General features: G+C 39.5%; 1 protein-coding gene across 4 annotated transcripts in view; it reads left to right on the top strand.

Annotated features, from left to right (window-relative positions):
• Fli1 (Fli-1 proto-oncogene, ETS transcription factor) overlaps nt 1–13,365 on the top strand; it is a 128,901-nt gene extending 115,536 nt beyond the window's left edge. For all 4 annotated transcript variants that reach the window (XM_046432666.2, XM_058575278.1, XM_046432668.2 and 1 more), the window contains 4 exons: nt 5,375–5,440; nt 7,373–7,432; nt 9,645–9,692; nt 11,397–13,365. In XM_046432666.2, coding sequence (XP_046288622.1) covers nt 5,375–5,440; nt 7,373–7,432; nt 9,645–9,692; nt 11,397–11,926 — 704 coding nt within the window. In that variant the 3' untranslated portion in view covers nt 11,927–13,365. The remainder of the gene's footprint in view (nt 1–5,374; nt 5,441–7,372; nt 7,433–9,644; nt 9,693–11,396) is intronic.
• The last annotated feature ends 732 nt before the right edge of the window (nt 13,366–14,097 follow it).

The raw sequence follows: 14,097 nt of genomic DNA, 5'->3' as shown, positions 1-14,097 counted from the left end.
CTATCATGCTAAGCAAAATAAGCTAGATTCAGAAAGTCAAGGGTCCAATGTTTTCTCTCATATGTGGAAGAGAGAGGAATAAGAAAGGGAGCTCACAAAAATAGAAGGGAGACTAATAGAGTAGAGGGAACAGGATCAAGAGAGGGGAGGAGAAGAACACATGAAAGGACTGGGGAACAAAAATCTACCACAATATGCTATATCCATGTATGAATATACCACAATGAATCTTGATTTTATATAATCATAATGTAGTAATTAAAAGAATAATAATAGAAAGGAGATCAGTAGAGAAGAGCAAGTGGATAGTGGGAAGAGAAAAGAAGGGGAATGAGATTGATCAAATTATGCAATGTGCCTATAAAAATATATCACAATAAATCCTACCATTCTGTATAATTAAAATTCACCAATTAAAAAAACAATGGTATAGATTCTAATAAATGCATGGTTAGGTGATTTCATCCTGTAAGAACATCACAGAGTATACTTAGACAGACTAAGGGAACTGTGACATCACTAGGCAATACAACCTAATGGGACCATTTTCTTGTATGCCATCTGCTGTTGACAGAAAAATCATTATGTGGTATATGACTGTATAGGAAATGAAATGCAGGCCACTTAATCAGTGGCATCCAATCCTTGACTTCCCTGTAGGGTCAAACTTTTAGTCTCTACCCCAAATATGTGGATGGTTGTCCAACACACTCAGAGGGCACACAGGGTTGACATAGTCTATGTTCCTTATCACTCCAAACATAAATCACCTGAAGACTTAGGGGGGTAGGAAGAAGTCAAAGTAGGAATCCTGGATTCTCTTTAGCTAATAAACAATGAAAGGAAGGGTGTACATTTAGCAAGGAGAAAATATTGGCCCACTTTTCTCATTCATTCAACCAATAGTGTATGCTTACTGTATGAGTCAGAGAACACAGCCTAGCTCCCTGCCCTTGGGGACCTGACTTTCAGGTGGGGAATACAAACAACAGAAAGCTAACATGAATTGATTATTGATTCAGATAGGGTATAACTGGAAATATTAGAAAAGCAGAGTAAAAAGGAGAGAGGAAGGGGAAAGATTTGGCATTTGGGAGGCTGGCCAACATGTTTCTGAGTGTGAATATTTCTTTAGATATATAATAAGGGTGCAAATCCTAATACTGATTGCTAACTTCTAGGAGGTCAACTCTGTGCTAGGCACTGTGTGGAGTGTTTACTTGGATATCTCATTTTGTTTCATGGCTGTGTCAGTTCTTCAAATCTCTAAGGCAGGATGCCAGACCTTAGGTCTTGGCCTCAGCCTTCTCCATCTTCATACTTTTGTCTTTGCAGCAGGAATTGCTTTCAAAACATTGATTTTAATTTCAGTCTTCCATTGAGTGGGTGTCCCCAAGAACTCTAGCACTTACAGAATACAGTGGTTAAATCCTAAATAAATGGGCTCTGGCTGTCCTTTGAAGATTTAGGTAGAGTGGTAGAATTTTCCATGGAAATGGAGGGGAATGAAAAAGCAAAAGGGAGGGAGCCCTGGGATCTCTGTTGTTTTGACTCCACAGACCACTCCACTTGTTGGTTGGCTGAAGAGGTGCTGACGACATGGGCCGTAGCTGTTTATTGCTCTATTAACTTCACAGTGAGAACAAGTTCAGGCTGATTGCTGGGTGGCCTCCCTGTATATGTCACTTCCTTTTTTTTCCCTTTTTTAACTTTTGGGAGGACTGTATGGTTTGTTGGGATTTCTAGGCTTTTGCTGTGAGAAAGGTCTGCCAGAAGGTCTGGCATCCCTCCTCAAGACTGAGACATGGCAGAAAAGATGGGACTGCCAGGCCACTTCCCTGGTTTCGAACTTTGATTGGTGACTTAGAGAAGAACCCATTGACCATCTATCTACCCACTGTTGGTGAGAGGGAATTCATTCCTACAATTCTGGAACTTTCCAGGCCTGCTCTGTCCCTGGAGCTAGATAAAAGAATAGGAAGAAAATCTAATAAGAAGTCAATAGCAACTGTACCCATGATGGGCCATAATTTGGACTCAAAAAATATAGTTCTGAGTGGTTTTAGCATAGCTTTCAGCCAGGATTGAAGCCTTAAGTGATTTAGTAGAAAAAATTTGAAACAGAGATTTTTATCAGTGCAGTAAGTGAGAACACAAGTCAGGACTTCAGATGACACATATAGATTCCTTGAACTTAGTGGGATTTTCTTTCTCTCTTTCTTTTTCTTTATAATTTTTTCATTTGTTCCAATTAGTTACACATGACAGTAGAATGCATTTATGCACTTTGATAGATCATACATAAATGGGGTATCATTTTTCATTTTTCTGATTATACATGTTGTAGAACCACATCAGTCATGCAGTCATATATGTACATAAGGTAATAACGTCTGTTTCATTCTATTATCTTTCTTATCCCCATATCTCCTCTCCTCCCTTCACTCCCCTCTACCTAGTCTAAAGTAACTCTATTCTTCCCTAGCACCCCGCCCCCCTTATTGTGAATTAACATCTGCATATCAGAGAAAACATTAGGCCTTTGGATTTTTGGGATTGGCTTATTTTGCTTAGCATGATATTCTCAAACTCCATCCATTTACCAGCAAATGCCATAACTTCATTCTTCTTTAAAGCTGAGTAATATTCCATTGAATATATGTACCACATTTTCTTTATACATTCATCTATTGAAGGGCACCTAGATTGATTCCATAGTTTAGCTATTTTGAATTGAATTGTTATAAACATTGATGAGGCCACATCACTGTAGTATGCTCAACACCAAAAAAATAACCCAGTGAATAAATGGGCTAAGGAACTGAACAGACGCTTCTCAGAAGAAAAAAAATACTATCAACAAATATAAGAAAAAATGTTCAACATCTCTAGCAATTAGAGAAATACAAATCAAAACCACTCTAAGATTTCATCTCACTCCAGTCAGAATGACGATCATCAAGAATACAGGCAACAATAACTGTTGGTGAGAATGTGGGGGAAAAGGAACACTTATTGCTGGTGGGACTACAAATTGATGCAACCACTATGGAAACCAGTATGCAGATTTCTCAGAAAACTTGGAATGGAATCACCATTTGACCCAGCTATCTGACTCCTCAGTTCATACCCAAAGAATTTCTTTCTTTTTCTTGAATTTGTCACTTTCAATTTACTTTCTATAGTGTTCTTACAAAATGCCCTTCCCTTATGCTCCCAGATGCATCCTACACACTACATGAGGCTGTTCTCCATTGCACTCTGATTCCCAGGTACCACTGTATACCTGAACCCTTTCCCCCTTTGACTTCTCCTGTCTGAATTACCAAGTTTACAAAGCTTACTTAGCTTCCTCAACATGGCCTTGACTGACCCTTTCTCCTTGCTCTCTCCTGTCCCTCCACATCCCTCCTCTTTGGTCATGCACTTGACATCACACCACCCACACCTGCAAATTCCTGCTGCTGCTTTGCTCACACTGCCCCCTCCAGTGAGTCCCCACTCAAGTCCACCATCCCTGTGAAGGTATCTTTGCTCCCAGTTCTACTTGCCTCTCCCTCCTTAACCTCCAGTAACCCTTGAAATCTCCACCATGCCTTTAGCATGGAACCACATTTCTTCACTATCTTGATGATCATCTCAGATCTAAGTGCAAGGCCAGGAAATTTGTTTCATTATTCTGTCACATCTACTTTGAGGCTGAGCATAATACAGTGCAGAAGTTCCTCCCAAATAAATGACTGGAGGCTAGCCTCCTCCCTTTCCCCACCCAAGGACAAATCTTGGATGACTCTCACCTTCCCCTTTGTTTATCCCACCACTGACAGACCCCTGCAGAGCCCTTCAGGAAATGCCCGTAGAAACTTCATCCTCACTCCAAGCTCATAACTAGATGGCTTTCCATTTTCTTGGTTTGTTTTTAAACAAGAAGAATCTGTTTTCAGGAGGAATCACAAAAGAGATTTTAAAAAGTCAGAAAAAAATAAAGACAGATGACTTAAAGGAGTTAAATTTTGTCTCTTTGTCCCCTTCCCTGGCCTTCCTCTGCATCCCCCTCCCCCTCACTCTCTGTTTTGCTTTTCATGCCAATTGCTAAAGACTGTAATTTAAAAACTGAACTGACTTTTCCAGAGCCATGAAGAATGTGCATCTGCACGTGGATTTTTCCACAAGAAAATTGTCCCTGTCTTTTGGTTCTCCTTAGCCAGTAACAGTGAGAACAGGCAATCGGATGCATCCATCCATATTCCCAGTTCTTATTCTAATTTGTTGGAGAGGCTCAGAAGGGGTCAAAAGGGATGGTTTGTGTTTCACCCTGTCAGACTGCTGTTTGATGAGGTTTGTGCTCCATTTGTTCAGATGGTTTTTATGGTTTCTTTGTTGTTCGTGGAAAGACTTTGAAAGTCATAATTCTGTATCCTTAAGCCCTCCTGCTATTCCTGCTCCAAGTCTCAATGGGACTCACACCACGAGAAAGGAAATGACGAAAGTATCCAGCCAGATAGTTAGGCAATTTTTGAGCAAAGTTCTGTAGATGTTTGGACTCTTTGAAAAAAGATTGGGGAACACAAAAGTTCAGGTTCCATGGAATTTTCTCCAGTATATCCCAGAAGCAAGCTTCTAGTCATTTCCAAGCAGGAACCACAATTCAGACCTTTTCCCTTTCTCTATGGTCATCAAACCCAGCCCCCTCTACTACCAGCAGAAAAGTCTGAGAGACCTAAGACAGCCTGGAATAGGCTCACACTCTAAGAATCCTCTGACAACATCAGTGTGCTGAAATAAGAGGCTGGTGGTGGCCTCCCAGGGATGTCAAAGGCTTAGACTTTGAGATATTCAGCCATGGAACTTTTCATCTGGACATTCCCCATCTCTTCAGAGTTGCTCAAGGGACTTTGCTATACAACTATGGACACGTTTTCTTTCTAACCTCTTGTTAATTTATATTTGTAGAAAACTGTATAAGGTGCTTTACATACGTAATCTCATTTGGTCATTAGTACAACCCCATAAGGTAAAATTGTATTTTCATATTAAAGACAGTTAAGGCTCAGAGCAGTCTTATGATTCATTAATCACCAACAGATAAGGCAGAGATGGAACTTCAACTGTTCCTCCAACTTCAAATTTAGGGTTGTCCATACAACTTCAGCTTCCGGATAAGACTGAGACCTTCTCAAAATTAGTGTTCATGTTTCTTCCACCACCCCACCCCCAAACCCAGGGGAAAAGTACACTTCAGGAATTTAGTGATGTTTAAAAAGTTATTGCTGAACTAAATTTAATTTCTTCTGATCACTAAGAGATAATCTCCATGCAACCTTTTTGCAAAGCAAGCAAAGCTAACATATCCCTATTTATTGTTTTTCATTAGATCCTTCTTATGACTCAGTCAGGAGAGGAGGATGGGGCAATAACATGAATTCTGGCCTCAACAAAAGTAAGTAAATGTCATAGCATTCTTTGGGAGGAAAGCGTTTTTCTGAGGATAGGGGTGGAGAATAGGACCATGAGATAAAGAATAGGAGCAAGCACCATGTTTTATGAGTAGATATCAACATTAGGAGCTGGGTATAGCTCAATGGTGGAGCACATGCTTAGCACATACCAGGCCCAGGGTTCAATCTCCAGCACTAAAAGAAAAAATATATTAATTTTCAACTTAGATCCTGTCCATGATACCCACTCCCTGAAAGATTGTATGGGATTTTTTTTTTGTTTAAATCTTTGAGATTTATTTCATTGCACTTGTTTTTAGAATTTCTGGAGTTTGAAAGGTTTCTTGGGACAACTTTCTGTAGGAATGAAAGGTCACTGGGTTTGGTTGGATTCTGTAAGTTATATCAGGATAATGAACCTCTAGACTTTGTTCCTCCAGTTGATGAGGTTTAGTCAAACCAATGTTTCTATCCTTATTTTGTGAATGACTGAGATGCAAGATAACCTGATGAGAAGATGGTAGAGGTCAGAGTCATCAATTTGTCCACCAGCTGGTGAGGATATGACAGTTAACCCAATACTTCCCATTAAGGGAGTTAGGAAAGAGAATGATTCATGAGTTCAGAACCAAAGTATGTCAATCCTGTTGTCTTAGGAAGTAAAATATCAAGCCAATGAATTAAAGACAATTCTTTTGAGAAAGCACTTACGATTCCAAATGAATGCCTAAGCAATAACTAAGATCCCTTTTGGCTTTATGTATTCATTATTTGCTTACTCTGCACCTAGCACTTGGCTCCTTGGGACTCACAAAGATGAATCAGACAGGGCAGGGCAGAAATCATACACTCCCATTTTTTCATCTGGATGATATCCAGGAAGACTCTGTGGACCTGCTACCATTTAAGTTAGCTCTGGAAGGAGATGCAGGGTTTGCACCTGGGGAGATGAGGTAGAAAGGCACTTCAGTAGACAAGGATACAGGAGGAAGGCATTGGAGTTGGTATATCTGGTTAGAACCCTGGGTTCCTGGAGTTCAGTGAATGTGGTAGAAAAGAAGCCTGGAAAGGTAAGAATGGGATTGTGAATGATGCTATGAAGATGGACTTACTTCTCAGGCAACCAGGAGTCACTAAGGTTTCTAAACAGTAAAGTAGATGATAGGTCTGAGGGAAGAGTGAAGGGTGGTAAGGATGCCACTCAGGTTAAAACAGAGATCACACAAGAAGCAACAGAGATCCAAAATGGAGAAGCAAGTGTAGGAATGGGGTGGGCGTGGGTCAGAACTATCAAAACTTACAAAGCATGGAATCATGGGATGCGGATGACCTTAGCTCAGATATCATCTTCTCGTTGAAGACCTTTCTAAATGTCCTATTTAAAAATTAACTCTGTAGCCCCAGTACCAACAGACACACTAACCTATTGGTTTAAAATTTGGGGTACCAGGGATTGAACCCAGGGGCACCAAAAACTGAGCAACATCCCAGCCCTTTTTTTATTTTAATTTTTTTGAAACAAGGTCTTGCTAAATTTATCAGGGCCTTGCTAAGTTGCCAAGGCTGGCCCTGCGATCCTCCTTCCTCAGTCTCTGGAGTTGCTAGGATTTGGGCATGGTGGCACATGCCTATAATCCCATGCCCAGCTACTTCTTATTTATTTATTTGTTTATTTATTTGTTTGTTTGTTTCCTTAATTTTTTTTGTCTCCCCTGTTAAAATGTAAGCTCTACAGCAACTGCTTGTTCACTGCTGAATCTCCTGCACAGAGAACAGGGCCAGCACATAGTGATCCTTGATAAATATTTATAAAATGAAATGAATATGAGTCAATGGAGACTGAGTGAATGGAAGCACAGGCATCCGCCTTCTGGCTTCTGATGTTTCTTTCCCTCATGGAGAATGTCTCACCATGTTTTCTCTCCTCTGCTCAGGTCCTCCCCTTGCAGGGGCACAAACGATGAGTAAGAACACAGAACAGCGGCCCCAGCCAGGTACTTGACTTAGATGTATACTCTCTCCTTTGCTTCTTATGAATTCCACGTGGCCCACTTCTGGATGGAGGATTTAGAAAATATGCAGTTGGACCTCCATACCTGTGGGCTCTGCATCCAGGGATTCAATCAACCTCAAAATGAAAAATGGTCAAAAAAAACAAAAAAAAAGGCTGTAGATGTGCTGACTTTTTTCTTGTCATTATCCCCTAAATAATAGAGTATAACAGCCATTTATGTATCATCTACATTGTACTAGGTATTATAGTAATCTAGAGATGATTTAAAATATATGGGACGATTATGTAGGTCATATGCAAATACTACAATACATTTCATTGGGGGCTTGAGAAACCATGGATTTTGGTATCTTTGATGCAGGGGAATAGGCATGGCAGCTGGAACCAATCCCCAATCTATGTGGAGAGATAACTACTATGTATGTTATGTCTGTCTTCTTTCCAAAAGAGTCTATATTTGATTCCTTATAATATATCTGTGAATTAAGTAATAAGTATTAAAATCAGACAGACTTGTTAAATAATATAGGTGAAAGGAACTTAAAGATTGAAGTTCCAGGGCCCAGAAAGGTAAGTAATTTGCTAAAAACTACACAGCTGGTGTATGAAAGAACTTGAGTTTCACCCAGCATCCTACATTCTTGTCTGAGCCTTTTATGCTTCACCAAACCATACTTTCCAAAAATATCCTCATCCTTTGATGGATCTATTTAGCTTAAGACAGAAGACACTTTTAAACCATGGTCTTAAAGACGTTTAGTATTGGAATGGAACTTAGAGACTCAAGACTATTGACACCTTCTATAATGTTTTGGTCCTACACTTAACTCACCTTTAATTCAATACTTACAGAAGAGCAGGGAGTTGACTACTTAGTTCAGCTCAATTCCACTCTCTGAGCCAAAGTCCTCCCAATACCTTCCTCTTCAAATTCCTTGTTTGCCCTCTGAAGAAAAGCCCTATATGAAAGTCCTTCATGGATCTAAAGTCAGCTGTTGTACCCAAGCCCAGACCCCAGCTTTACCCTGTATTTTTTACATGACACAGCTGCTATTAAGTCTGAACCAGCCATCTCTTTTGAGATGAGCTAACATCATTCTCCATCTCTACCCAAGACAGAACAAGAGAAAATTGCCCAGGAAGGTAAAGACAAAACCTGATGTGAAACACAAGTCAGATGTAGAGAGTTTCAAACGAATTCCAGCAACAACAAAATTAGACACTACCTGCCAAAAATATTTTATTTATCATACTAAAAGTGTGATTGAAAAAAGTGGACTAAATGGCCTTAAGGACTCTTCAAGTCAATTCCTGATTTTAAGTAGAAACCTAAAAGTCGTACTGATTTGTTTAAACTGCAATTATAATTGTAAAAACAGTCAACTCCTACAGAAGAGTTAACATGGCCAAGTTGAGATCCAGTTCTCTACCATGATTTCCTCAACTAAAAAAAAAAAAAAAAAAAAAAAAAAGATGAATATCACCTAAACCATACTGCAAAAACTATTTTATGGCTAAATAATCACATAAGTTGTAAGTAAACTGAGATTTTAAGAACAGTGATTTTAGAGCTAAAATACAAATTCTGGTTAGTGTTGTCCTTTCCAAGTTTCAAATCACAGAGTGTTGTTCTAGAAGGGAACTGAGGCCAGAAGCCCAACCTACTCATTTTGCAGATGAGAAAACTGATACCCAGAAATTGTCCAACAAATTATTTAGTTTATAACAAGGTTGGGGCTACAACTCAAATGGCTTGGTTTCCAGGCATGTGGTTTTTATGCTCCATCAGTAATGTTTTTAGTATTAGGTGGAACTATTAAAGACCAGCTCTCATCATAAGACCTTCTTCAAACCCATTTAATAACTGATCCTTCAATTTACTCACTGCATGGTTGAATATTAGTCAGCTCCTTTCCAAACATTTCCATGATTTTGTTTTGGGTAATGACAGTATAATCTATAAATTTTAGAAACCAAATATGAAAAAATGATGCCGTCACTATTCCATGATATTTCAACCATACTGTGATCAAAATCTTGGAAGTCTTTAAATAAAAGCAATGAAGTTTTTTGAAATCAGACTTTCCTGTGATATTGCAATAAAAATAGAAACCATTGGGGTTTTGTTATCATTGATGCTATTGTTATATTTTTATTAAAAGCAAAGCCAACTTCCTTTTTTTTTTCCTTAGATCCATATCAGATCTTGGGCCCCACCAGCAGCCGTCTAGCCAATCCTGGTAAGTGCATTGGCCTGCAAGCCTTTCTTTGCAGAGTGTCTCCAAGCTTTGGGTGGTCATGGAGACCTATGTCCTGAGGGCAGACACCTGAGTGTGGAGTAGCCTATGCTTCTTCCCTTGAACCTGCTAAACACCTGTCCCAGGGTATAGCAACATCTCTGCTGAGGTTCAGACTACTAGCAAATGGCATAGGTAGAAGTTTCAATAGGGAAAAAGGGAGAAGTAAGAAAGGAAACAACTCCTATGAGATCTGTTATCCCATCCGTGAAAGAACCAAGTGAACAAATATTCCAAAAGTGTTTTAGGCCAGGTATGGTGGCACATGCCTGTAATTCCAGCGGCATGGGCGGCTGAGGCAGGAGGATCACGAGTTCAAAGCCAGCTTTAGCAATGGTGAGGCACTAAGCAATTCAGTGAGACCCTGTCTCTAAATAAAATACAAAATATGGCTAGGGATGTGGTTCCGGGTCAAGTGCTCCTGAGTTCAATCCCCAGTACCAAAACAACAACAAAACAATGCTTTAGTTAGTTTGTTTGTTTTTGCTTTTTGAGGTACTGGGGATTGAACCCAGAGGTGTTCTACCATTGGCCTATAACCCCATCCCTTTTTATTTTTTGAGACAGGGTCTCACTAAGTTTCCCAGGCTGGTCTCAAAGTTTAGTCCTCCTGCCCCAGCCTCCAAAATGGCTGGGGTTATAGGCATAGGCCACTGCACCTGGCTAGTGTTTCAGTTTTGATTTTAGAAAGTGTTGTAGAATTCTCTAGCCTTCTAAAAGAGCTATGACCCTGAAAAGTTGCACATAAAGTACACTTGACATTGTGTCAGGGTTTATTATTAAAAATAACTCCTGGGTGAGTTATTCTAAACAAAAACTACTAGGACTGGGAGCTAATAGACCCTTTGTAACAGTGAGGCCCACAAGTCTTCCCGTTGCAGGGAACTAAGTACTGCCGGAGTCTCCCTACCTATTCTTTCACACCTGACCAAGATAAAGAAGCCACCCAGCATCTCCTACTCTTTTTCTCTCTGTTCAAGTTCTTCTGCATAGAACTTAGAGCTGAGAACTAAACACTAGAACTCTGCTAGGGAACCTGGTTTGGTCAACCTGAGCCTGTAAGTGACTTCTCTCTATGACAGTTGATATTGTTGACAGGGAAGACCTTGGGTGACTTCATCACTTAGTAGAAATCACACAGTGATTCAAGTCTAACTACAAGGGAATCAAAAATCTTGCCAAAAAGGACATAGGAACTTGACTTGCCCAAGTCCATAATAGCTAGTTTGGGACAAAGCCAGCACTTTATTATCAGGTCTTTGGGCAAATTATCTTAAGATCTAATTGTGCTTATTATGCCCCTCTTAGTGATAACCACTATACAATAATAATTTAGTGTACATTTCAAACTAGTTAGAGATTTTTAATGTCCTCATCACAAAATAATGATAAATATTGAGGTGAGGGACATGCTACTTACCCTGATTTGATTATTACATATTGTATCACCCTGTACCCCATAAATACATACAATTGTTATGCATCTTTAAAAAGAAAAAAGAATGGTAAGAAGGGCATGTCAAAGTGATTCTCAATGTGAAAGGAAATGAGCTTTCTTACAAAGGTTGAAAGAATCCCCATCAGGGAGTTGGGCTCTGAGTTCCCCAGGCTGAGATACTCTTCTCCTGTTTGCCTCACTGTCTGCAGGAAGTGGGCAGATCCAACTGTGGCAATTCCTCCTCGAGCTACTCTCTGATAGTGCCAACGCCAGCTGTATCACCTGGGAGGGGACCAACGGGGAGTTCAAAATGACGGACCCCGATGAGGTGGCCAGGCGCTGGGGAGAGCGGAAAAGCAAGCCCAACATGAATTATGACAAGCTGAGCCGGGCCCTACGATATTACTACGATAAAAACATTATGACCAAAGTGCATGGCAAAAGGTATGCCTATAAATTTGACTTCCACGGCATTGCCCAGGCTCTGCAGCCACATCCAACCGAGTCGTCCATGTACAAGTACCCTTCCGATATCTCCTACATGCCTTCCTACCACGCCCACCAACAGAAGGTGAACTTTGTCCCTCCCCACCCTTCCTCCATGCCTGTCACTTCTTCCAGCTTCTTTGGAGCAGCGTCACAATACTGGACCTCTCCCACTGGTGGGATCTACCCTAATCCCAATGTCCCTCGTCATCCTAACACCCATGTGCCTTCACACTTAGGCAGTTACTACTAGAAGCTTACTCATCAGTGGCCTTCTAGCTGAAGCCCCAATTCTCACTCTTCCTGGACACTTTAGACTCTAAAGGACATATGTGGCCTTGAAGAGAAAACAAAACTGGATGTTCTTTTTCATTGGATAGAACTTTTGTATTTGTTCTTAAAAACATTTTTTTTTAATGTCAATAACTTTTTCTTCCTCTACCTGAACAAAGAGATGGAACATTCCATGGGCCAGTACGCCATTTTGGATTCTCAATCTCCTATCATCATATGAGTTGAGTATTTAGATGACTGGAATGGTTATATCATGGTTCTGAGAAAGAAGCTATAATTTTCTTTATATTTGTGTGAGCAGAGCAGTTTCTTATCAACACACGGGTCTCATCATTGTAGAATTCAGTACAATAATAAATCATGGACTTAACCAGTCATGTTCTGGTTTGAGACTTAGTGAAAATAGACACAGGAAGCTTATAATCTTTTTGGGGGAACCTAACTCAGTGGATGGCAACTGGAACACTGGCTGTTAGCCAGTGATGTTTTCACCCAACTGGAATTTGAAAGAAAGAACATATATGTGTGTATTTAAGAAGCCATGGGCATTGCAAAATCCCATCAGTGGGCAATATGTACTCACTGACCATTCTCTCTAGAAATAGTCAAGAATATGAACTAAGAAATTTTAATGCAAATACAGACATTCCTAAAAGACAGAAAATTAAATAAATTTTTTAAATGACAGTGGGTCCCAGAACTTTGAAAAGTCATAGGGATTTCTAACTTGAACAGATTCGCAAGCGCTGTGCGTTTGTCAGACCATCAGACCAGGGTCAATCATTCAGAAGGCAACTTACTGTATAAATTATGCAGAGTTATTTTCCTATATCTCACAGTATTAAAAAGTAAATAGATTAAAAAATTAAAAAGATAAATAAACGAGTTGACCTCGGTCACAAATGCAATTTTACTATCAAATCAGTCATTGTTATTTTTTTAATGTAATTTGTACATCTTTTGTCAATCTGTACATTTGGGCTATTTGTACGTTTTTATAGCTGGTTTTTAAAAAGCATAATGTGACTATTGCTGAAAAGAAAACAGAGCGTTTAAGTCACTGATTTACTGGGAAGAGAAGCACTGGTACAGTTATTTAACAGGAATGCACAGGCAAGAAAGGGCAATCCATTTAAATCTTTAATGCTTTGGAAACGTTTGTAAATAACAGAACTGCAATAATCTCAACGCTAAAGAGAACAACCAAACTTTCCCTTGTGGAGACGAGGGATTTTCCTGCTCCATATATGCAATATATTTTTTAGACATTAAAATATATATAATTTTGCAGGTAATCGTTGACTTTTTAACTATATTAAGTGTTAAGCTGACAACTGTCAATGAAGACTATGTTGTAAAGTAATTTGACTAAATAAATTGTGCCTTCTTCTCTCAGAACTGCTGACACTGTTTTTTTATTTACCCACTGGTCAAATGGTTTACCCAGGGCAAGTTTCCTACTCAGCACTTATAACAACAAGAATTTCTTCAAATACATACACAATTCCATACAGTAGAAGGTATAAAATCCATGTGGGTTTGCATTGTTGTTGATAATATTGGCAGTGTTTTTTTTTTTTTTTTTTTTTTTTTAATGCTATTAAATCTTCTCTCAGTCTGAAATGGTTTTATAAGAGGAGAGCAAAGGCCATGGATAATCTGTGTCCAAGGACCAGAACAAAGCAAACAGATCCATCCAGGATGGACCTCGTCCATTAGACTTCATTCCATTGCACCTACCAAGCACTTCAAAACCAGGTGGTCAACCTCCTGACTTTCCCAAAAGAGAACAAGAGCCCAGCTTCCTTTTGGTCCCATGCCAGGATTTTATGGACCGTGCAGATTTTTAAGGTCCTTTTCCTTTCCAGAGAAGAAACTTGCTTCAAATTGCTTAACTGTTATGTAGTTTGTTTTCATTTCCTCTATTACACAATCAAAAGGAATGAAACCCTGAAAGTCCTTCATGTTGCAAGGACATTCGCAGCATTAGCAACCTGTGGAATTCTCAGGTAAAATGGAGTACATGCTGGTCCCTGTCTATCAAATGAAAAGAGATGTGTTCCAGAACATTGGTATCCATTTTTTTAATCTTGCACCTCACCATTAAAAAATATGTTAAACACATATTTT

Source organism: Marmota monax, unplaced genomic scaffold (genome assembly GCF_021218885.2).
Source record: "Marmota monax isolate L192 unplaced genomic scaffold, Marmota_monax_Labrador192_F-V1.1 WCK01_AAM20220418_F8-fsc00062, whole genome shotgun sequence".
Classification (NCBI taxonomy): domain Eukaryota; kingdom Metazoa; phylum Chordata; class Mammalia; order Rodentia; family Sciuridae; genus Marmota; species Marmota monax.
Note: the sequence above shows the minus strand (reverse complement) of the source record. Positions and strands in the feature narration are given on the sequence as shown.